The sequence below is a fragment of the Sarcophilus harrisii genome, chromosome 6, assembly GCF_902635505.1.
Source record: "Sarcophilus harrisii chromosome 6, mSarHar1.11, whole genome shotgun sequence".
Lineage (NCBI taxonomy): Eukaryota > Metazoa > Chordata > Mammalia > Dasyuromorphia > Dasyuridae > Sarcophilus > Sarcophilus harrisii.
In genome coordinates, this window is record NC_045431.1 from 158,496,636 (window position 1) to 158,522,240 (window position 25,605).

The window sequence follows — 25,605 nt, forward strand, 5'->3', positions numbered from 1 at the left end:
TATTTTGTTGGGGTTTTTTTATGTAACCAACTCTAAGTTTTATTAATTCAATAGTTTTTTTTTTCTTTCAGTTTTATTACTCTCCTCTTTTATTTTCAGAATTTCAAATTTGGTATTTAAATGGGGGTACCATTCATGTTGAGCCCCACAATCAAGAGATGTTATTATCTCCATTTCACAGATGAGGAAGCTGAGGCAGGTAGGGGTGAAGGGATCTGACCAGGATCACAGAACTAGTAAAGCTGATTTTGAATTCAGTCATCCTCACTCCAGGTCCAACATTTTACCCACTGTGCCACCTCAAATTCTGGCAGTGCTAATAATACAAATAATGGCAAAATGATAAATAATAATAATAATAGCTTTGAATTGGGTGGACTTGTGGCATGCCAGCTTCAGAATTTGGCTTTTAACGCCAGAAGGAGTAGGATCTGAGACAGTGGGGTGATCTATTACTTCTAGATGTTGAATCAGGAAAGACCTGAATTTGAATTCTGTCTAACATAGTAGCCTGTGTGACCATGAACAAATCATTTAATCTCTTTCAGCCTCAGTTTCTCTCTTTTGTAAAATGGGTCCAATAAATAGCTCTTGCTTTACAATATTGTGAGAATCACATGAAATAATGTATATGCATGTACTTTGCAAACCTGGTTGTTCTTTGTCTTTCATTTTTGAAAAGGGCAATGACTTCATGAGTGAGGTCCCGATTTGCCTGTAAATTGGATTTAAGTGAGGCAGAGTTATACAAAGTCAGCCTCATTTTCTCTTCCAGAGTCATCAAAGTCCCAGTGGCAGGACAAAAGTTAGTTGTTTTGATATTCAGTGGATTTCTTGGTGTCTTTGATGTTGGATCAAGCTCTAAGCACTTCACGGTGCCATTTGAACAAATTATTTTCATCTGTTCATTCTACTAGAGAGAATCTTTATATCCTTGGAGTGGACAGATCCCATAACTGATAAGTTTGAGGCCTGTCAAGCTTTTTAGCTCATCTATTTTAGTAGGGTGTGGCCACATGCATGTACAGCTTCTTGGAGCCATAGGTGAGAAAATGCAATAGTCATAAACATGAAATGTCAGAGAGAACTTGCAAGAGGTTTAGGAGGAATGAAATAAAACCTGGCATCAAGGACAGAGAAAGAGGAAGAAAAGAGCTGCAATAGAAACAAGCTATTTTGCTTATAATTACAAGAGTAAAACTCTCCCTGTTACTAACTTTATTTGTAGAGCAGAGTGGGATGATCAAAGAGAAAAAAATGTCAAGAAAATAATACATTTGAGAGAAATATACATTTAACATGAATATGAATGGGATGAACTCACTCAATAAAACGGAAGAGGATAACAAAATGAATTAGAAAAGATAATTCAACAATGTTTAAAAAAAACACTTGAAACACAAAGATTCCAATAGCTAAAATGAGGAGTTGAAGAAAAATCTGTTATACTTCTCCAGAATTAAAAAAAAGGAGACACAGCCATCATAATTCCAGATAAGTTTATAGCAAATATAGACATGATAGAAATAGATAAGCAGGGAGTTTATGCTTAAAGTTACTATGGATCAACTTCAGTACTTAATATACATGTACCTAAATAGCACAGGAATTAAATATTTAAAGGAAAAGTTAACTGGAGAGAGATAATGAATGGATAATAAATAGATAACTGCTGGGAAAAGTGGACAGTTGCCTGGAAGAAAAAAGGTTGAGAACATCTGACATCAAATACCAAGATAAATTACAAATGCATACATTAAAAGAATACAACATAAATTAAGAGAAGCAGGGAAGAAATTGCCTTTCAGTTCTATACATAGAGGAAGAATAAATTAATAAAGAAGCATGCTAACATAATAGAAAATGAACAATTCTGGTTTTATGAAATTAAATTTTTTCTTTGGGAAAAACCCAATTTGGTCAAAAATGAAAGAAAAGAAAACCATAGAAAATATTCACAATCCACCATAACATATTCCCAGATTCATGTTGCCTAAAATCGTTTGTCTCATGAAGTGGGTGGTGTATTTCATCTTTAGTCTTCTGGACTCAAGGTTTATCAGTGCTTGATCAGAGAGAACAGCTTTTAGCTTGTTTTTCCTTTGTAATGTGGTCATTTATAAATTATTCTCCTGGATTTTATTTATCTCTACCTCTGTTTATGGAATTCTCTTCTTTGAAAACTGTCCATTTCATTATTTCTTTAGGCATAATAACATTTCATTAAATTAATATAAGTAAAATAATATAATTAATAATAAGTACATAATTTATGTAATTTAGTTTCTAAAGTTTGATAACAATGAAAAGAGCTTCTTTGAATGTTTTTAAACTTGAGATTTTTCTCTTTATTTCTTTGAGGTAGAATCTTAGCAATGATAAAAGTGGGTCACAAGTATGAACATAAACATTTCTTTCTTTCTATTTATTTCTATTTATTTATTTTTAAATTTAAATAACTTTTTATTGACAGAACCCATTATCCCTTGCACTCACTTCCGTTCTGATTTTTCCCCTCCCTTCCTCCACCCCCTCCCCCAGATGGCAAGCAGTCTTATACATGTTAAATAGGTTACAGTAGATCTTGGATACAATATATGTGTGCAGAACCGAACAGTTCTCTTGTTGCAGAGGGAGAATTGGATTTAGAAGGTATAAATAACCTGGGAAGAAGAACAAAAATGCAAATAGTTTACATTAATTTCCTAGTGTTCTTTCTTTGGGTGTAGCTGCTTCTGTCCATCCTTGATCAATTGAAACTAAGTTAGATCTGAACACAAACATTTCTAATAACTTTTTGGGAATACTTCCAAATTGCTTTCCAGAGTGTCTGCAACAGTTTATAGCTCCACCAGTAGCACAAATGTCCCTGTTTTCCCACAACCCCTCCTGTTAGTCATTTTCCTTTTTTTAAGAATCTTTGCCAATATTCTGAGTCAGGTGCATCCTCAAAGTCGCTTTAATTTGCATTTTTTCTAATTAGTGATTTAGAACTTTTTGATTTGTCGGTAGTCTGGATTTTTTTCCTTTTAAACGTTCGCATTTTTTGACTATTCGTTTATCGGATGAATGGTTCTTAAATCTTAATAAATTAATTCCTTATGGATCTTGACTATGACACCTTTAATAGAGATTCCGTAAATATATATATATATATTTTTTTTTTTTTGGCAATCTTAAAAGTGTTATTTAAGCGTTAGCTTTATTATTGTAACTGTTGTTGCATCACCTCTGCCACTAGTTGCCTCTTTGGGATTCCGTTTCCCCACCTGTAAAATAAGGAGATCCCAACTCCCAAGACTTGACTTCCACTGAGGGGCTGTCCCTGTCCAGGGCTTCCGGTTCCCCCCACTTCCGGCGGGGGGAGGAGGAAGGAAGAGAGATACTCTAGCCTTCTCCCGGCTTCTCGATGATCCTTCTGGCCGAGTGCTGGAGGCTCGCTCTCGTATTCTCTCTTCCGGGAAAAAGTGACGTTCTTCGCCTGTGTTGGGGGCGGGGCCGAAGCCGGAGCGAAGATGGCGGCGGCAGTGCGACAGGACTTGGGCCAGCTTATGAACTCGAGCGGGTCTCACAAGGACCTAGCGGGCAAGTGAGTGCCAAACGGGAAAGGCTGGAGGAGGCGCTGCGGGCAGAAGCAGGAGGGTCCAGGCCGCGGCGGGCCGGCGGGGAGCGGCGGGGAGCGGAGGCGGAGCCCGCCCGGGCCTTTAGAGGCGTTAGGATGGGATGGGATGGGATAGGATGGAGGGGGAGGGGGAGGGAAGGAGGGGACGCTCTAGAAGGTGCGCGTGCGCGCGAGACCCGGCCTGGCTTGGGGCTGGGGCGCTGGGGGTCCTGCCCCGCGCTCCGGAGCGCGCTCGGAGCGGGCCTCGGGCCTGCCCTGAAGACGTCGTGGTCGGAGCCTGCGGTTTCTCGTATTTGTGCACCTCCCCGATACACCTCCCTCACCCTCTTACCTGTCGGATGCGTTGACACCTTCTGCCCCTCTTTCTGCCCCCGTACCCCGCTATCGAGGAATACTGGCTTCCTCCTGCGTCCTCTAACATCCCCTCCGTCATCCGCTTCGGTGACGCCTCCCTGGCGTCCTCCTGTCCTCCGTTCTCAGCCACATCTTACAGCTTCTTATTTGTTCTCCCCCCTTCCGCTTGTTTATTATTTGTTCATAATATTTTACATGTTGTCTCTTCTGTGGGCTCCTCACCCAGCCTTCTCTCCCTCCCGTAGTGGAGGCTTCATAAAGGCTTGTTTGAGGGACTGACTGACTTTTTGGGGCACTTTCCCCCTGAATCCAGGGAAGGGATCGTTCTGGCACAATGGTGGTCAGTGTCAGCTGAGCCCACCCAGTCATCAGAATGGATTGAAGTTGGAAAGTAGCATTTCTTCTACCTGGATAATTCTATTAATCAGACCTGTTAATCATGAAACATGTATCCAGTATCTACTTTGTGTCGGGCACTATGCTAAACAAGGGGGATACAAAAAGTATCAAAAGACCCCTCAGGAAGCTGAAAACTTAATGCATCTCTCCAAGAGAGGCGCTTAAACATCTGTTTATTCTTTTCATATTCTGTGTGTTGAAAATATAATGATAAGAGACAGGATCGAGGGAAGAGGAGTAGGAAAAAGCACTGAATTTGGAGTCTGGGAACCCTTCATGTTTGGTCCCCTGTTCTGAACCTTAGCATTCCCATCTGCAAAATAAAGAGTTTGGACTAGTTGACTTAAGAAGATCCTTCCAGTTCTAAATCCTAATTATTTTCAAAAAGCTTACTGGGGGAATACTCTCTCTTTAAAAATAAGTACCATAAATGGTAGCATTCTTGATGTCCTTAAAACCCAGCTCATGTTCCTGAGATTAAGACCCATTCCCCAGTAATTGAATGGTGGAAGCATGTTTTTTGGATGTAGATTGAGGACAGATTCATAATACAATAAGTATATCAGTGGGACACATTGACGAAACTAATAATAACTACTTCTCAGGATGTACTACTACTTTTGTCAAAAAGAGAAATTGCCCAATAATTGGTTTTGACAGGAACATAAAACAGCTTTACATACCTTGAATGTAAGAATGAATCTTCAAATATTCTCTCTAGTAAATAAGAGTGTAGAAATTTTGTCAGCATATAAAAGTTCCCCTTCTAGATCATGTGCCTCTGGATCCACAATTAGGTAGAAGTTGTGATAGTGGACAAGCCTTTTTTAATAAAAAGGCTGACTCACCTGTGACATTATCTTCTGTAAATATAATCCAAAGAAGAAATGCTGATTGACTCCTGAAACAAATGTGTATTTTATGAACCCTAGTCATGTTCATAAACAAACTGAGAAACAAGTCATCAGTTCAGTATATTGGAATGCAGATCTTGGGAAGTATAAAGTTCCCCCCAGTGGGGATGTTCAAGTGAAAACTGGAGGAGCTTTTTTATCTTTTGTTGAGCCTGAGTGTCATGTAGCCCAATGAACTAGATTAGATTAAATGTAGGTTAATTAAATGAGATGTAAATCAGAAATATTTAATAACATAAAAATACAGCATAGATAATATTACATTTTAAAACTAAGTCAATATGAGATAATTTCCCCATCCTTTCCTACATTTGTCTAGTTGCATGGTTCTCTCCTCTATTCAGATATATAATTTAAAATATATTAGAAAGGTGAAAAGTGTGCAGTGATTTGCTTTTGACAGTAGTGAACTTGGATACTCATTCAACAGGCATGAGGCACTTTATATGTACCAGGCATTGCTAGGTACTTGGGATATAATAACAAAAAAGAAAAGAGCCCTTACCACCAAGGATCTAATATTTTATTAGTGGGGAAAAGCAGGGGGTGGGGGGAGGACACTACACAATAGATTCACAGGGATTGTGCAGAGGGAAGATTAGCACCTGGGAGGGTTCAGAACAGCACCAGTAGGGTGTGATACTAGAGTGAGCTTTAGGAAGCAGGGGTGAGGTGGTGGTGTACATTAGGGTAAAGACAAAGGCTTGGAGGCAGGAGTTAGACTGTCTCTGGAGATAGCTTTAAATACCAAACAAGGAATTTGTTTTTTCTACTAGAGGCACTACCCAAGGTTTCCGGGCAGGAGAGTTGTGCCACATGGTCAGAGTTGGGCTTTAGGAATGTCTCTTTGACATGGGTCTGAAGGGAGACTAAGAAAGACAGTGTTCTCATCTCTAAGAGGTTGTGACTGTAAGGAGAGGACAGATAGGAAAGATGTTTTGGAGGTGACAACAACCAGGCCTTTCATCTGAGACTCTGTGGAGTAATGTTGTGCTAAATTTGTAGATCTTGGTGCCTGGAAGGATGGGGGTGTCCTGAATTTGATAATTTACAGGTTATTCAAGTTCTCTATCCTTTCTCATGAAAAAACTATTTGTTGCTTTTTCCTATCCATTCACTTTCACGCTTTGAATTACAGCTCTCCAAATTTGTCAGTGTTTTTTTTTTTGATTTCCTAATTCTTTAGTAATTAAAATTGGAGTAATCCTAGTCCTTGGCCCTTCTACAGAATTTTCCAGTGTTGGGTTTTTGTGATATTGCTTACCATGTCTTTCTTCTGCTGAAAAAGTTCCATTCTGCCTCAGGATATAATTATATCCTTTTTGACATATAAACCTTGACATAAACCTGCTTATTCCTGTTTGACATATAAACCTCATAAACTGGCTTCAGTCTAATTTCCTATACTTACTATAAAACATGCCTCTTCACAGAACTCTTTATGTTTGGGCCAAATTGCCTACTATTCCTACTATTCACTATGCAGAAAGTTGCAAAGTCTCATTTCCATACTTTTGTACAGGATCTTAAGTATACTTCTGCATTATCTCAACCTATTAGAATTCTTAACTTTCTTCACAATACTGCTTAATTGCCAACTATTGCATAATGACTTTATCTCTCCAGCTGCTAGTGCTTCCTTTTGAAATTACCTTGTGTACTTGTTGGTTCCCTAGTAGATGAAAACTCCATCACAAATACTTTAACATTTTTGCCTTTGTATACTCAGTATTTAGTATGTCATTCAGTTGTCTTGAAGGAGCTCACAAACTACCTGACACACAAATTAGGTGATCAATAAGTGATTATAATAAATAATTGGAGTCCCTACTATGATAAAATCACAGATCCACCACTTTAGTATTGTTTGGTATCACTCGTTGAACTGTGTATTTTATTTGAATTTTGCTTAAGTTCCTAGCAGTCTTCTGGATGCAGTAGGCACTTACTGGACATTTCAAAAGAGTCTCACCTTACATACCCTGCTCAGATCATATCTGAATGTTTTGTTAAGTTTTGAATGTCTGCCAGAGTTTTGACCCAGACTCTCTTCTCTCTACAGTATTCTTGGAGAGCTCTTCAATTACCATAAGTTCACTTATCTCTGTGACAATGATTCCCAGATCTCACTAACCAGCCCAGATTTCTCCTGGGTTCCTATATCATCTGTGGATCTTCAGTAAAAACCAAAAGCTCAACAAATCCCAGACTGATTTTATTACCTTTTCTTTCTAAACCCATTCCTCTTTCATACTTTTTTTGGAGGGTGCCACCATCTTTAGAGAACCTAGGCATTCTTGTTGACTTCTCTTTGCCTCATCTTCCTCTGTTTAATCAGTGGCCAGCTATTTTCAATTCTACTTCCATACCATAGGAAGTATTCATCCCTTTCTTTTTACCACTTTAGTTCAGATCTTGTCTTAGCCTCTTTCCTTGTCTTTCCCCTTCAAGGTATGTTCTCCACCTAGCTGGCCAAATCAGCTGCTTAAAGTACAAATTGCCATTGTCACTTTCTTGTCCTCAGGAACCTTCAGTGAATCCCTGTGGGCTATAGGAGAAAATACAAATTTATCAACTTGCCATATAAAGTCACAGTCTTACTCTTATCTTTCCTTTCCAGGTTTATTACATATTATTTCCATACATGAACTTCAGCCTATTAGTCTGCTCACTGTTCTTCTAATTCTGCTTCCAACATTTATGCCTTTTCAATCTCTTAAGTCCTTTTGCTTTCTTCAACACATACTACTACCTATGAGGTTCCTTCCTGATTCTTCTGCATCTTCAAATAATAATTACAATGTACATATATTTATATTTATCTGTTTACATGTTGTATTTTACTCTACCCCCAGTAAAATATGAGCTGTTTGATAGTAGGGATTTTCTAGTTTTGTCTTTGAATCCCTAGCTCCCAGTACACCGTCTTATATATAGTAGGTAATAAGTGCCTGTTGATTGACAAAGATATTAACTAGCTGGAGTAAATGCAGCCAAGGAAACCATGCTGACACAGCCCTGTTACCTCAACAGTGCCATATTGGTTGAAGGAATTGGGTACATTGATTGAAGAAGACTTGAGAGTCTTGATAGCTCTTTCTGTTTTAGGTTATCATTTTCATTAGAGATTAGAATCAAGTGTGTGATCCTTTATTTTTCCAGCTTTCATGAGAAGGAAGTATTTTGAATTGAAAATAAAATTGGATTTTAAAAAAGAAAGTAAAATGGAATTATAAAAGTCCTGGATTTAATAACTATATTATCTGGAAGTACAAAGAGCCTCAGGAATTATAGTCCAATCCATACCTAAACATATGTATAATATGCAAAACAAATTCCCACATTAGTCATATCTAAATAGAAAGAAGGAAAAACATGCTTTGGTCTGCCCTCTGAGACCATCAATTTAGTCTCTAGAGGTGAATAGCATTTCATCATCAGCCCTTTGAAATTGTGGTAGATCATTCCACTGTCTTTTTTGCTTACAGTTATTTTTTCTTTCTCATTGCCTACCAAACCAGAAAAATAGAACTTTGTCTTTAAAATATGAAAAAAGTAGAACGTTGAAATAGATGCCAGTTCCAAATATAAATTTTAATCATTAAGAACTGAACTATGCCTGTGCTCTTAGAAAATCAAATTGCAAACTGACAATTTTTGAGCTTCTGTGGCCTGTTTAGGTAAACTGACCATGTCTGTAGTTCCAGAGAAGAACATAATTTGATTATGATTATATGTCTCTAAAAGAAGTTTTTAGGATTTAATATCTTGCTGTTTTATGGAAAAGATGGAGAAAGATGGAGTAGGTTTAAGTACAAGTCAGAAGAGTGTTTAGATAGGAGTTAGAGAAGAAAAAGATCTGTGAATTGGAGTGAACCCTTCCCCACTGTGAGCTCACAGTGCCTTGTGGCAGTGGTGCCAGAAAGTTAATGTGAACATGAGCTGCATTAAGAGAGGCACAGTTTCTAGGGAGAAGCAGGAATACTACTTTGCTGATCAGACTAAAACTATAATTCATTTCTGAGTGTCATATTTTAGGAAGAAGTTTGATAAGCTGGAGAGTTTCTAGACAAAGATGAATTTAGGTTAGATGGTAGTGGCATAGCAAAAGTGGAATTATTTGGCCATAGTCTATTGGCCTTCCTTCCTCCTCCCTCTGCCTTTCCAAACCAGACCCTACTATAGACCATTATGATTGGGTCTACCACAAATGTTAAACAATTTCATTTGGGCCTTTGCTGCTTCTAGACTATCCTACTATGTCTCCCTTACTGACTTGCTCTCCCATTCTCCATAGTGGCTCTTCTATAACTTTTAAAGCTTCCTCATATTTGTGTCCTTCCTGTGTCATTCTCCCTCCCCCAATTCTGTCAGGTGAAAACTGCCTCATATTATACAGCAAAAATTGAAGCCATTTACAATGAGTAATTTCTCCCCTCTTCTTCATTTCTTTCTGCCACTATTTCCTTCACCCCCAACTCACATGAAGATGTGGCCCTATTCCTTGTGATCTTATTTCATCCCATCTTCTCCAGCAGATTGTCCCCTTTGTCATCCTCTTTCAGATTCTTTCCCTATTGTTTAACAATATGCCCATGTTTTCCCCTTTTTCCAAAAAAATCCTCACTTGATCTTTCCATCTCTATTGTCATCCTATATCTGAAATTTTCTGCCCTTTATGGCTTCATCTCCTCCTTGATATACTTCCTAGGTTTTGGGGACACCACTCTTCTGGTTCTCTTCCTACTTCTCTGAAAATCCTTCTCAGTCACTTTTGTTGGATTTTCATCCAGCTCTCTCCCACCATCAGAGTCCCACAGAGGTCTGTCCTGGGTCCTCTTCTCTGACACTCACAGGTTCCCTTGGATTTGATGATTATCTTTGTGCTGATTCTCAGATCTGCCCCTCCTGCCCTCACTTCTCTGCTGATTTCCAGACTTGCATCTCTGTCTTTCAGACATCTTAAATTGGATGTCCAGTTGACATTTTCAATTCAGCATATCTAAAAGTGAACTTAATATCCTTCCCCTTATCTTTCCCACTCCAAACTTCCCTATCATATAATATTTTCTTAGATACAAGGTAATACCATCCTCTCTACTCCTTCATTCTCAGAACCTAGGTATTATCCTTTGATCTTCTGTCTTTCATCCCTCCTTGCTAATCTGTTGCCAAGGCCTATTGATTTCACCTTTGCGGCATCTCTTCAATATCTCCCCTACTCTCCTTTGATACTGCCTCTCACCTACCCTACTGCAGGCCCTCATTTTCTCACATGATATTACAATAGCCTATTGGGGGGTCTGCCTGCCTCAAGTCTCCCTGCTCTCCAATCCATTATCCATTAAGTTAGCAAAGTGATTTTTCTTATAAATTCTTAACATATTGTAGGATTCTGACTTAATCTACTCTGCTCTCTGCTTTTATTTTATGGGAGAATTCATCCCACTCACATTCACAGTTAAGATTACTAACTCTGTATTTTCCAGCATCTTATTTTTTCTCATTTAAACATTTCTCTTTCCTTTCACCCTTTCCCTCCTTACCAGTATTTTGCTTTTGACCCCCATCTCCCTCAATCTGCCTTTCCTTTTATTAATCCTCCCCTTCTTTATCCCTTTCTCCTTCTACTTTTGCCCTCCCTTCTCTTAGCTTCTTCCTTTCCTTTTCCCTTTCCCCCCCTGCTTCCCTGTTGGGTGAGACAAATTTCTATATCAAATTGAGTATGTATGTTATTCCCTTTTTGAGCCAAATCTAATGAAATTAAAATTAAAACAATGCTTATCCCCCTTCTTTTTTTCCCTCCACTGTTAAAGGTCTTTTGTGCCTTTTCATGTGATGTAGTTTACCACATTTTACCTCCCCTTTCCTATTCTCCCAGTACATTCCTTTTTTTTAATCCCTTAATTTCTTTTTCATATCACCACTAAAATCAACTTATACACACACCTTCACTATATGTATACCCCTTCTAACTACCCTGTCAAAGATATTCTTTTTTTATTCTTTTTGTTTTTTTTTTAAAAAAAGCTTTTTATTTTCAAAACCTATCTATAATTTTCAAAACCTTTGCAAAACCTTGTGTTCCAAATTTTTTCTCTCTCCCCCCGTGCTCTCCCCAGATGACAAGTGATCCAATATGTTAAACATGTGCAATTCTTCTATATATATTTCCACAATTGTCATGCTGCACAAGAAAAATGAGATCAAAAAGGGGAAAAAAATCAGAAAAAAAACCAAAAAGCAAGCAAAAAACAACCAAAAAAAGTGAAAAACTATGTTGTGATTCACACAGTCTCCACGGTCCTCTCTCAGGTTGCAGATGGCTGTCTTCATCATGAGTCTATCGGAACTGCCCTGAATCACCTCGATAATGAAAAGAGCCACATCTCTCAGAGTTGAACATTGTATAATCTTTTTGCTGCTGTATGATATTCTCTTGGTTCTACTCATTTCACTTAGCATCAGTTCATATAAGTCTCTCCAGGCTTTTATGAAATCATCCTGCTGATTGTTTGTTATAGAACAATAATATTCCATAATATCCACATACCACAACTTATTCAGCCATTCCCCAACTGATGGGCATCTACTTAGTTTCCAGTTTCTTGTCACTACCAAAAGGGCTGCTACGAACATTTTTGCACATGTGGGTCCTTTTCCCCAAAGATAAAGTTCTCAAGAGTTAGAAGTATCATCTTCTCATGTAAGAATCTAAACATTTTAACTTTCAAAAAAAAAGGAAAAACTTCTTTAACTTTTTATGCTTCTCTTGAGTCTTATATTTGAAAATCAAATATTCTGTTCAACTCTAACCTTTTCATCAGAAATGATTGAAAATCACCTATTTCATTGAATGTTCATCTTTCCCCCTGAAAGATAATACTTAATTTTGCTGGGTAGTTGATTCTTGGTTGGAGTCCAAGCTCTTCTTTAAATACAGCTTTGAGCTTTCTATATCAATTCATTTTGTTGTTGTTATTGTTGTTTATTTTTGTGGGATCATAGATTTAGAGTAGGAGAGGACCCCATAGGTCACCAATTCTAATCTTCTGGTTTCCTGAATTTTTATGTTACAGTTTAGTTGGCTTTATTTATATTTTATTGGTATGTTCTTTCTCTCTTTTACTGATGAAAGTGTTTAAGGAAAAGTTTTTTTCTTAACAACATATTTCAAGTTGTAAAGTCCAGACTAGCTCCTTGGAGGCCTCAGGAACAGCCGGAGTCAGGATAAGTAAAAGTCCTTGGTCTTCAGGGGGAGAAGTGAAGGAGACAAACAAACTGCAGCAAGCTCACCACCAACCTCCCTTCTCCTGGTCCTGCTGCAAAGTGAACTTCTCTCTCCTCTCTCACCCCACCCCTTAATCCTTACCTACAATTATCTGTTTACACCAAACATCGAGCCAGTATGGAACAGTGAGAAGGGTCATTTTTCCAAACATATGCTAATAGAATCATTGTCCTATAGGTAATTAGCTTTAAGTGCTCAGTTGTCTGATTCAAGCAAACCTTTTAAGAGTTTCAGCCTTTTACAACTAGTTTTGTTGCACTCCAGTTGTTTTTGTAATTTACTTTCATTATTGTAATCTTTCGGAAATTATCTATTGTTTCTGTGATTTGTTCTTTGACCCACAAAGTATTTAGAATCAAGTTATTTGAACTTAAGATTGAATCCCAAAGATCCTTTATTGATTACAATTATTATTTCATTATGGTCAATAAAAGGATATGTTTAGTATTTCTTCTTTTCTCTATTCTTTCATGAGGCTTTTATAAATATGTAGTCAATTTTTATGATGGTTCTAAGTGTAGTTGAGATTATGTATTCTCCTTTTGATTCCATGATTGTGGTTCTTGAAAGTTACATCAGCCAGCAAGTTTTGGCAGAATTTCCTGAGCCTTCCTTAAAGGTTTCAAGTATGAACTTTGTGACAAAATTTTGAAGACCCTCCTGGCCAAAATTCAGAGTCTTGCTATTAAAAGATTGATCCTTAGGTGATGAATTTATCTTAGTCATAGCAGTTCGTGGGGAGCAATTTGTCAGGGGAGTGATTATTCCACATTGATAAAATAACATATTTGTTACTAATGTGGAAGTGTGAAAAATGAGGGTGAGAAATCCCCTGGCTGGTCCCACTGGCTTTGCAAAGAATTCACAGTCCTGAATGAATTGAGACAAGGTTTGTGGCAAAAATGGGTTTATTGCACTGAGAAGAAAATATCTTCATCAGTGGGCAAAATCCTGTTAGGATCTTTTGCAGAGATGGGTTTACAGGCTTTTGGTTACATTGGATTTTTATTCCCCTGAGCTAGGGAGCAATTTGAGGGACTAATTTTCAACCCAATGGAGGGTGGTAATTATGCTCCCAGGCCAAGATCTCCAATTGAATAGGAGATTACAGTTTGGGAATTTCCCCTATGAACTGGAAGGTGGTGCCCCTCCCAGAGGTCAGGACCGGTTTGAGATTTTAGGGTTTCTCTCACCCAGGACCACCCTTCCCCCAAAGATCAAAGGGGACACAGTTTACATTATTCCCTCCTCAGGCAGCCACCCGAAATTCATTTGGGGCAAAAGGATGAAGTTCTCATCTTCTGGAGCTACTTCAAGCTGACAAGGGCCATAGAACTGTCACTGTGTTCATTGGGGTTTCAGGCCTGGAGGGGAAGTGTGAAATCTGTAGGTGGCAGTAGCATCTAGGAGATGTTGGTGTCCAAGTCAGTTGTCCCATGATCTTCAGAGTGATCGAGTATCTGGAAGTTTGTAGCTTGGAGCCTGGAGGAAAAAAAATTTCACAAACAAGTTAAAAATGGAGTGGCATCCAGGGTGGATATGGTGACATTTGGGAATGGGGGCCTTTGCAAATAATGCATCAGGTCCCATCTGTGGGCTGCCTTTAGGATGCTGAGGGTCTACCTAACAATCCTCAATTCCCCACTGCCCACGGAGCTCCCCAGGGTAAGGAGGAGTCAACTACTGGTAGGGGCCATAGAGTGACATCAAGAAAAGTAGGAGAGAAAATGCTGGGAGCAAAATTCTCATTCTTGGAGTGGGAAAAAGGAAGGAAATTATAGTGAGAGAAAGAAGGATACAGACAATTTCACCCTTGTTTCTCCAGAGTGTTTTCAGAGGTTCTACGGAAGACTAAGATTCAGGTGAACCCCTCTATGGATTCACAGGAATATTCTGAGATATCTGAAGGAGAGATAACAAGCATCATTTTTACCACTCTTGGACACAGTTTATATTACTAATGATCTAAAAAAAATCAGTGGCTATGGTTTCAGTTGAATATGAAGTGAGAATGTTATTTGATATTTCTTGGGTAATAGTTATGTCTGTTTCCCTATCAGTTCTTTTTCAGAATTTCAGAAAGTCTTGCTTTTTCATCTAAACTGTTGAGAAAGCACCTAGAAAACTTTCAGAGGTGTATGTCTAAAAAAGATAAAATATAATTTAAATTAGCTTAAGTATAACTATCTTTATGTTTCAAAGTAATGGAAACTTATAGACTAAATATGTTCTGTGTTATAGGATCTTAGGAAATTACATAATTCAGTGTTGTCATGCTCATAGAAACTGAGCCTTGCTTGACTGCATATTGATTTAGAAAACCAAAAATTAACATTATCTTTGTGTTTTATTTTTATCTATTTGGTTAAACACTAATTACATTTTAATCTGGCTGACCACATCAGAAGAGCAGTTGGCTGTCTGGGAAGTTTGACACTTGCCTGTTTTGTAGATATTCTCTGACACCTAGAGAAGTAAAAGTCATGGCCAAGGTCTTGCATATATTAAAATAGCAGAGCTTGAATTCAAGGTCATATCCTCTTGAAATACAAATCTAGTATTCTTCCCACATTATCACACTGTCCAGAGATCAGTTAATTAAGGCACTGTAAAGAGAAAGTAAGTCCACTGAGCATCTGTTACAGTAATTTTAATTTTGTCTTATTAGATATCGGCAGATATTGGAAAAAGCCATTCAGTTGCCTGGGGCAGAACAGCTTGAGGCTTTAAAAGCCTTTGTGGAAGCAAGTAAGTGGAATTGAAATTTAACACTTGGGTTTCCTATGTATTATTGAGCTTTGAAAATAAAAACTTTTTAATAATGAAGCTAATCATTATCAATTTTGGTGACCCTATGTATTTTTCAAAATACCATCTAGAGATTTTTAAACTATGTATGTCCTAGGATTTATTTTGAAATAGATTGAAATTTAAGGACAGATTGCATATTTATAGTCGGTAATTTCTGAATTATGAAATGTCTTATCAAATATTACTTCAAGCATTACTCAGATTTTATACATTTAATTTGTAGTAAAATTTTCTTGTAGTCTGTAATTCAATTTCATAATCATTTGTTAAGCATATACTGTAGCCTCAAGCAAAGTTTCTTAAACTGTGGGTAGAGACCCTATATGAGGTTGCAACTGTATAAGATATCTGATGTTCTGCCAAGATTTAATTCTTGTGTAAAAATAAACAAGCATATCCAATCTCAGTATACAATTTACTTTTCATCTTTAGGATTTATTGATTACCAAAGAATTGTTTTAAGATAAAGTTCCTTATTTATTTGCAATTTCAGTAATTGTTTGATTTGTGTACCTATTGTATATCCAAATAGGGATATTTGTGTACAATAGGTATACAAATCAATTATTGATAATAAATCATAAATTTCTTTGGGATTGCACAAAAATTTCTTGGATGAAAAGAGATTGTGAATTGAAAAAGTTTAAGAAGTCCTGCTCCAGAGATTATTAGACACTAAATTATTAGGATTAAAGAAAATCTGGAAGCAGTGCCTACCCTCTAGGAATCTGCCTCCCATTGGGAGAATGAGACAGTGTTGATATAAGTAAACTTCTGATGATTTGAGGAAGGGGAGAGCATTAACAAGTGGAAGGGACCAGCAAGTATTTGGTAAAGATTTCTTATTTGAGATGAGCCTCGAGGGAATTAATGAATAAGTGCCCAGTATTGTGTTATGTGCTGGGGATCGAAATAAAAATCATCAACAGTTCCTGCTTTCAAGGATCTTAAGTTCTACTGATGCCAGGAAGAGTTCTAAGGATCATTGGTGGGGCCATGGGAAGAGGATTTTAATATACCCTTTTCCAGGATTAATAATAAAGCTGAGTTAACAATAATAGTAGTGGTAGTAGGAGCTATGTGTTATCTCAACTGATCATCACAATAACCTTGGAAAATAGGTATGATTATTTTCTCCATTTTACAGATGAGGAAACAGGAGAACCAGGATAGGTAGGTGGCTTGCCCAGGGTCACATGTATTTGAGGACAGAATATATTCAAGTCTTCCGGGTTCCAGGCCCAGCACTCTAGCCACCATTATTCCACAATTTGATTTGAGTAGGGTTTTAAAACTGGAATGCGGGGGAGGGTGGTGCTGACAAGGTGGTAGTCATTGAGTGGGAAAAGAAATGAAATCAGGGCTGGAATGAACCCTAAAAGGTAGTGAATCATCAGCCAGGGTGTGGGGTCTGGTCTTAGAATTGGCAGCTGTTGAGGTAGCCTGGGAAGGAAGGATTTTGAAAAGTAGGGGAGATAGGGAACTCATAAAAAATAAAGATGGCATCAGCTTTCTTTGGCAAGTAGAAGGCCAAGTCATATGAGAAAGATTGGAGATGTTTCATAACCAAGGAAATTTGGAACACTTTTTGTGAGGCTTGTGCTAGAGAATGTTGGCAGCTAAGTCAAAGGATTTGCTATGATGGAGGCGAAGTGGGATAACATGAGTTTGTGGCTCACCAGTTGGCATGGTTTCATGACCTTTTCTAGAAAAGGAGGGACTGAAGGTTGAAACTGGACTGGATATGAGTAGCAGACAGTTTTAAATGACATTTCTTGGAATAGCTGCTTTAGCTGCTGCTATTATTCCATAATAAGCCAGAGCTGATGACGGGTTCTGGTAGGACATTTGAATAGCTTCTGAATTCCTCTAAGAAAGAAGCCAGGGACTAAGGCTGATGGTATTGTGTGGAGGAGCAGAGCACTGGGGGAGCAACATTAGTGATCAGGAAGAGGGCTTCTGGGCTGGGGCAAAGCTGCTGGGGTCCAGACCGTGGGTGGCTCTAGGACTGAGGAGGGAGCCCTGACATTGGCTCTTAAAGCTGCATGGCTCCTCAGAGGCAGTCCTACAGGCCAGTTCCTGAGATGAGATAGCTCCAGTACCAGAGGGGTCCTTGGGGCTAGGCTCGATGGGGGAAGGAGACAGGGGGCCATACCTTCCTGGTGACCTATTCAAGGAATCTCTTGAAAAGCCTGGGACCCTTCCCATCTTCCAGATTTTTATAAATCTGGGACAATCATCCCAAATGAGCTGCTCCCCAAATTCAAGTGAGGAAAAAAACAAAAGAATTCTTGGGTACCTCAGTTCTTTCTCAAGGAGTTTGGTTTTGTCATATGGAAAATGGGAAAGTAGTATAGTGCAGTGGAACAGGTGCAGAATTTGAAGCCATTCTTAGGCCTCAGGTTATCCATTTAATGGACAAAAGCTAGAAATTGGCTCCTGCAAGTGCCTCTTTAGGCTTAGGAGGTAACCACATACTCTCTGCATTCTTCCCTGAGAAAAATATTATCTCCTGGTCCTACCTCCACCTGTCCCATGTAGTGTAGTCTGGGGGAAGTGTACCTTCCTCATCTGCTTCAGGCTTTCTGGGTGTTGCTGGTGATCTTGGAGCAGGAAGGAGAGAGAGTTCTCTTTTGTGCTCAGCTGTTTGTTCTGAGTTTTGACACCAGCGGTGATGCTCCGGAAGAGCAGCCCTCCAGAGGTGCCCAAATGTCAGCAGCCTGGCAGAGAGACCAGAGCTGTGCAAGGCACTGACTGCGTCCCTCTTTCCCCCTCTGTAAAATGAGATTAAACAAAGGTTCCCTTGCAGGCTTGACATCTGTCAGTCTGTTTCACCTCAATCTCAATTTCATTAGTGTCTCTGTGACCTCAGGCAAGGCTTTTCTTCTTTTGGGGATTTAATTTTCTCTTTTGTAAAATCAATGAATTGAACTAAGTGATCCCTTCTGTCTCTTAATACCTTGTTGTTTTTATTGGGAGGTGGGTGTTGAAAGAGGGGGTGGCCTTTTTCAATCCCTTTCCCCAAAACATCTTTGTTATAGAGCATCTACTACCTCTTGGCTTAAGTAGTAAGTGTGAAGAAGTAGGTAATGTTTCTGTGGAAGTCTGTGGGAGGATCAGTTTCAGTTTAAAGCTTCCTTATGACTCTTTCATTGGGATGGGAGATTGGATAATCCTTGCCTTGGCCTTGTGGGGTCTGGAGGCTCTAAAGAGGAGGGTCTGCTCTCCCCATCCCTTCCCAAAGTAAGGGAATTTGGCATACCATTTGCTCCTCACTGCAGGTCTGGTACTGACATCAAGGTCAATAATTTGCCAGCTAGTGTTTCTGATCGTAATCTATTCCATTTAATGTTATCAATTAATGAACAAAAAATACATTATCAGCTTTGTGTTTTAAAAATAGGATCTTCACCCTAGTTCTTAAAAGCAGCTTGTTTATAGCATAGATATTAATTGATTTTAATAGTGCTTGATTAATTTCATTGTGGAGAACTGCGTAACCATTTCTGTTAAATTTTGCTTTTTTATATTAGATTCCTAGCTATTATGTTTAGTAATTTAAAAAAAACAAGTAAATGTAGGTAGGGAAAAGAATGCTTTCTCAGTTCTTAACTCCTTATGAAAATTATCTTTGAATATTATTTTTTAAAAATCAAATGTTTAAGTTGGTGCAGATAATGTTTTTTTTCATATTTTTGTCATCAAGATAAAATCTTAATGGTTTTGTGAGATGAGTTAATTCATTTCAGTAAATATAAGATGCTTCCTGTGTAAGAATTAAACAAATGAAAAATTTGTCTTGTGAAATATTTGCAAAGTATGTAAGTTACTCATATTTCTTTGTCTCATGTTTTCAAACCAAGTGGTAAATGAGAATGTCAGTCTAGTGATCTCTCGGCAGTTGCTGACTGATTTCTGCACACACCTACCTAATCTGCCTGACAGCACGGCCAAAGAAATCTATCATTTCACCTTGGAAAAGATCCAGCCCAGAGTCATTTCATTTGAGGAGCAGGTAAAAGCAAGGAACCAGATCCTATTTATAAAGTCGAGAGCAGTGATTCCAAACCTTGATTATCTGTCAGCTTTCAAAATTGCTGAGGCAGTTGGGGTTAAGTGACTTGCTCAGGGTCACACAGCCAGAAAGTGTTAAGTGTCTGAGACCATATTTGAACTCAGGTCCTCCTGACTTCAGGGCTGGTGCTCTATCCACTGTGGCTCCAAAGAGTTTTTTAAGGGATGTCATGAAATTCTGAAAAATAAAATGCACATTAAAGAGACGTGAGATTATCAAGTAATAGGATTTATACACACTCCAGAAAGTTTGGGAATTACTAGTGAATTTCCAAGTACTTAGCACTGTGATTTTTGAAATGCTACTAAAAATAATCAGTAATGCCAAGCTTGTGCTCAGAGTTTAGAACTAAGAAAATTTACCTTTCTTTTCATTGAAGAAGTTGGTATCTGTGGCTATGAAACGTTGCACAGATTCTCAGATTTGGGGAGGCATTTACTGCTCTTATCCAGGGTTTTTTATCTTTTAATCTTTTTTACAAAGATTAAAGGAGGGAAGAAATATATTTGGAATAAATGTTTTAAAAAATGTTTCAATAAGAATTAGGAACAGTGCTAATCAACTATACAATGTAAATAATGTTGATCAGATGTTTTTATAGTAATAATCTACAGGGGAATTTTTAATGAATTGTCATTTCTCTTTAAGGAATATTACTAGAACTGTAGCACATCACTAGTTCTGTATAGTAGATTAGTTTGAAGTTTTAACTTTTTAAAAATATCTCTGAAAAAATAATGGTGTTTTATGATAATTTTTATTATTTGAGAGCTTCAGGTCACTAATATTTGAGATTGTTTACTCTGGACAATTAAAAATAACTATCATTTGAAATTGGATCAAATTAACAGTTGGATTTTTTTCTTTTTAAATTATTAAGGTTGCTTCAATAAGACAGCATCTTGCATCAATATATGAGAAAGAAGAAGACTGGAGAAATGCAGCACAAGTGTTGGTGGGAATTCCCTTGGAAACAGGACAAAAGTATAGTAAATACTGAAAGATGCTTTTTTTCTTTCTAAAATTTGCTTTACATGTTCTACTAGTACTTAAGTGCTAATGGGTTCTAATTGTTTAAAATGAAGATTTTTAAAAAAAATTTATTTAAAGAATTCTGAACTTAGATGCAGATAAGACATTTTTCTATATAAAACAGAATAGAAGAATAATATCGATAGCATGAATGGCCATGAATTTATACCGCGGAGAACTTTGCTTCATTCTCCCTTTAAGTATACATCAAATCTGAGATGTATTTTTCAGACCTGTCCTGCTTGACTGTATTTACAACTGACCTTTCTTCTGTGCATTTTAAAAACCACTTCAAAGACACATTTATTTATATTTTTGTTATTTATTTACATTTTGGTGACCCTGTTGCTATCCTCAGTTTCCCCCAACAAAAAAATTGAATGAAAGAAAAACAAAAATCCTTATAAAAGAAACCTCACATGGGCTGTTTCTGAAGAACTCTAGATATTTTACATTTTGACTTCACCTGTCTCTTCGAAAGTAGGTAGCATGTATAAGTATCAGTTTTCTGAAATTGTGGTTGGTTACTGCATTGATTAGATTTCTTCCTAATTCTTTGTTAATTATTTTTCCTTATGGTGTTGTTTTTGAGCAACTTACTTTAAATCTATTCTTTTTTCTTATTATTGAGTCATTTAAAAAAAAATTTAGTCTTGTTTATTGCTTGACTGGTAATTTATTGATTTATTTGCTAATAAGAATACTACCTCAGTAAGTATAGGTCAGCATCTTCTTTGCAATTGATAGTCTTAGACTGTTGTCACCCAGGTAGTGAAAACTTAATTGATTTGCCCACAGTCTCACACACCTGTATATGTCATAATTGGGAATTAAACTTAGGTCTTCCTCTTTTCAAGGACAACTACATTCTACTTCTTTATATAGATTAATGTGTATTAAATCATATTCATGGCTTTTTCTTTGAATATTGAAAAGATAAAGGCCATATTTCTGTTCATTCATAAACTAGTCTTTTCTTCACAATGGATGTGGATTACTACATGCCTAGGAAGCTGGAGTACTCAAAATCAAATAATCACTTGGCCCGAAATCCACTTTCTCTAATTCACTGACCAGGCCTTCTGGATAGGATGGCTGGGTTCTTGAGAGTTCACTTTGATTTTCTCATGGTAAAAGATTGTCAGACATAACCATTATGTTCCAACTGATTTTATCACTTCCAGTTTTAATTTTTTACCTTATTTGTAAGTTTTGAACATAGGAAGTACTTTGGTTTGAAAGTGTGTGTGTGTGTGTGTGTGTGTGTGTGAGATTTCCAAGTATTTCGCATCTTTTCCAGTTGATGGTAGGTTCTGTCTACATAAATTTTGTAATGGTGAAAAAGATACCAGTATAGACTTTTGTTCCATTAACATTTATGTTATGAAACAGCTTGGTAGTGACACTACTGAAAAGAAGCTAATTGAAAGAGATCTTTTTAGTATATAATAAACCATTCTTGTCTTAAAAGCATATTTGGTGACACACATTTATTCCTTCAGTAGTTGTGAAATGCAAGGCTTCTGACAATATTTCTTATAGATTTTTGTTATTTTTTTAATTTAAAAATAATTTCTCTTGGTTTTTCTTACAGCATAGATTGATAAGGGAATTGCATATTGGCCATTTGGTTTAATTGATTTTTTTCTTAATAGCAGTGGAATTACTGTCTTCCTTGTTTGGGAAAACGGATACTGTGTTGTTGTTGTTGTTGTTGTTTTAATTTTAAATTAAAGTAGTAAGCATTAAAGCAAATATCTGCCATAGAAGGTTGGCAACTTTTTGAGTATTTAGGTAAAGGAGCTAAGATATAGTGTAAATAAAGCAAAAAAGGAAGAACATTAAAATATAACCAAGCACTATGATGTAAGATAGAGGTCTAAATGATATACATTTACTAAGCTCAATAATATTTTGTTTCTAATGATATGAAAATATTGTATTAATTGTGATACATCGGATAACATTTAAGCTTGTGGGTCTTCTTTGAGAAGTTAGGATTCCATATAAGAGAATGGATATTGTTTTTTAAAGTTGACATGCTGGGTTTTTAATTTTTTAATTGCAGGCAGTACAATGTGGATTATAAATTGGAGACCTATCTGAAAATTGCCAGACTCTATCTGGAGGATGATGATCCTGTTCAGGCAGAGGCTTACATCAACCGAGCTTCCCTGCTCCAGAATGAATCAACCAATGAACAGTTGCAGATCCATTACAAGGTGATCCTACTTTGGCACTTACTTGTTTTCTTTTTTTCTCTTTAAACAGCTCATAATATAAATATTTGAATAATTATTTAATGGAATCAGGTTCCAGAGTAGAAGGAAAGATTCCGTGAAAGTACAATGGAACAATTTACAAATTAGAGGACCTAGAAGAAAAGAGCAGTTATATTGAAGATCCAACAGTTTGTTTTTGTTAAGCTTACCCCATTATTTTGTTGGACTTGCTTTTTAAATTTTATTTTTGGAATTTTTCTCCATTAAGAATGGTGATAAAGGATAGAGAAAACTTCCCAAACAGAAAAATCCCATTTAATTTCTTTTTAAATTCAGAGTCATTTGTTGTATGGACATGTTTTTAACTTACTAAACCTACCCTTTGAAAAAGTTATTTAGGAATCAGCCAGACTCATGTTGTAATAAAAATGTTAAAGATTGATACTGGGTTTGGTTTTTTTGGTTGTTATTAATGTATAAATTTTAATTGTTAATATCTTTTTCAGTCTTGTCAGAGCTCCAGCTACAAATTGAAAGGGTGAGGAGATGTGTAAAGTGGGATTATGAGTATATGAGTACAACATGCAGAAATCAAAAAAATGTAGTTAAAGAAGTTCTTAGTAGAAAAGGCTTTACAAATGACTTCCACCAGAGAACCTTAAGAGCAGGTTGATCCCCCAAGCATCTTGGGGAATTCTTAAGTTTTGAGGTGAGGAGGGAAGCCTGCAGAAGAAAACCCAGTTAACGTATAAATATGTATACATATATTGTATTTAACATATACGTTAACATATTTAACATGTATAGTACTACCTGCCATCTAGAGGAGAGGATGGGGGAAGGAGGGGAAAAGTTGGAACAGAAGGTTTTGCAAAGGTCAATGTTGAAAAATTACCCATGCATATGTTTTGTAATTTAAAAGCTATAATTAAAAAAAAAAAGGAAAGAAAACCCAGTTACCTGCCTCAGAAGCTGAAGAAGGAAGTAGTGCAGAGGTTTTCCCTCTCTTCTTTTTCTTCTTTCCTTACTCTATCCCTTCTTTTCTTCCTTCCTCTCTGCTTCCTCCATTCCTTCCTTCTGTAGCATTATTTGCACAGTGTAATTTCAGGAAAAGTGGATGATAGAATGATTGTGAAACGTGTTCTAGAGAAAATTTTAATTATCGGTTGGATTAGAGTAGAGATTCTTAATCTGGCATCTGGGAAGTTGGCTTTTGTTATATTTTGATAAATGGATTTCAGTACAGTTGGTTGTTGGAGTCCTTTGTATTTCATCTTATACATAATAGAACTTCATTCTAAGAAGGAGATAATTAGCTGTCCAAGATTCCACAATACACACAAGTCATGGACCCTTTGACTGGATGGATATGAAGGGAGACCCATTGATCCTTCGATTTTTAATTTTAATTTTTTGCTAATTTAGACATACTCTTGCTGCTGCAGGTGTGCTATGCTCGTGTTCTTGATTATAGAAGAAAATTCATTGAAGCTGCCCAAAGATACAATGAGCTCTCATATAAGACAATAGTCCATGAAAGTGAGAGACTAGAGGCCTTAAAACATGCTTTGCATTGTACCATCTTAGCATCAGCAGGTAAGTACATTATTCAGTATCTGAATCCCCTGTATCAAATGATGACTCTTCAATAACTTTCAGCTAGTTGTTATTAACAAATTTTGTAGAGAGAATCATCTACATATGATGAATAGCTAATATTTTTGGTAGATAAAAGTCGTGTTAACAAAAGGGAGGTCAATGTACTGAATAACTGCTTTTTTCTTTAATGTCTTATTTCTAAATATATACTTATGTTTAATGACTCATATATCATACTGGTACTTAAGCATTGTGCCTTGCTGTACTCTAAAGAGTTCTAAACAAGGAATCAGACACCATTTAAGGCTATTGTGAAGGTTAAGGTTTAAGAATTTAAGTTTAAGGTAATTGTGAAGATTATGTAAGATTTATCTCTGTGGAAGTGCTTTGTGAATTTTCAAAAGGTAATGAATGACGTGACATAAAATTGATTGTAACAAATAAGGCATGCTCAGATAAAAACTAAGAGTCTTCCTTAATTTGGGGGTGAATTGTTAACATTTTTAGAAAGCTATTTATACCAATCTACATAATGTAATCACTCCAGTTCAAAAAAATAAGAAAGGAATTGATAAGCATAAGTTTTAATCGCATTAAACACGACTTTTTGAAATATGAAATCTTTTAATCTTGGTCTCTGTTTGCTTAAGAAATTACATTAAAGACAATACTATCTAAACTAATCTATTTATTTAGCGCTATGCCAGTCAGACTCCCAAAAAACTGTTTTAATGTAACAACAACAATAGTTCATATGGAAAAACAAAAGGTCAAGAATTTCAAGGGAATTAATGAAAAAACAATCAAATGAAGGTGGCCTAGCTATACCAGATCTAAAATTATATTATAAAGCAGCAGTTATCAAAACCATTTGGTATTGGCTAAGAAATAGATTAGTTGATCAGTTAGGTTAGGTTCAAAGGACAAAACAGTTAATAACTTTAATAATCTAGTGTTTGACAAACCCAAAGACTCCAGCTTTTGGGATAAGAACTCACTGTTTGGCAAAAATTACTGGGAAAATTGGAAATTATTATGGCAGAAACTAGGCATTGACCCACACTAACACCATACACCAAGATAAGGTCAAAATGGATTCATGACTTAGGCATAACGAATGAGATTATAAATAAATTAGAGGAACATATGATAGTTTACCTCTCAGACCTGTGGAAGAGGAAGGAATTTATGATCAAAGAAGAACTAAAGATCATTATTGATCATAAAATAGAAAATTTTGATTATATCAAATTGAAAAGTTTTTGTACAAACAAAACTAATGCAGA

At 36.8% G+C, this 25,605-nt stretch overlaps 1 protein-coding gene and 1 long non-coding RNA gene across 2 annotated transcripts in view; one reads left to right on the top strand and one right to left on the bottom strand.

Annotated features, from left to right (window-relative positions):
* Positions 1–2,329: 2,329 nt before the first annotated feature.
* Positions 2,330–3,585, bottom strand: LOC105750854. Its single transcript, XR_001121263.1, has 2 exons — positions 3,270–3,585; positions 2,330–2,663 (listed from the first exon to the last, which is right to left on the bottom strand). It is a non-coding gene; the product is annotated as an uncharacterized LOC105750854 (long non-coding RNA).
* The window catches only part of COPS4 (COP9 signalosome subunit 4), a 34,496-nt gene continuing 12,357 nt past the window's right edge, over positions 3,467–25,605 (top strand). The window contains exons 1-6 of the mRNA XM_003772878.4: positions 3,467–3,589; positions 15,249–15,328; positions 19,255–19,406; positions 20,347–20,450; positions 22,567–22,720; positions 24,166–24,316. Coding sequence (XP_003772926.1) covers positions 3,516–3,589; positions 15,249–15,328; positions 19,255–19,406; positions 20,347–20,450; positions 22,567–22,720; positions 24,166–24,316 — 715 coding nt within the window. The 5' untranslated portion in view covers positions 3,467–3,515. The remainder of the gene's footprint in view (positions 3,590–15,248; positions 15,329–19,254; positions 19,407–20,346; positions 20,451–22,566; positions 22,721–24,165; positions 24,317–25,605) is intronic.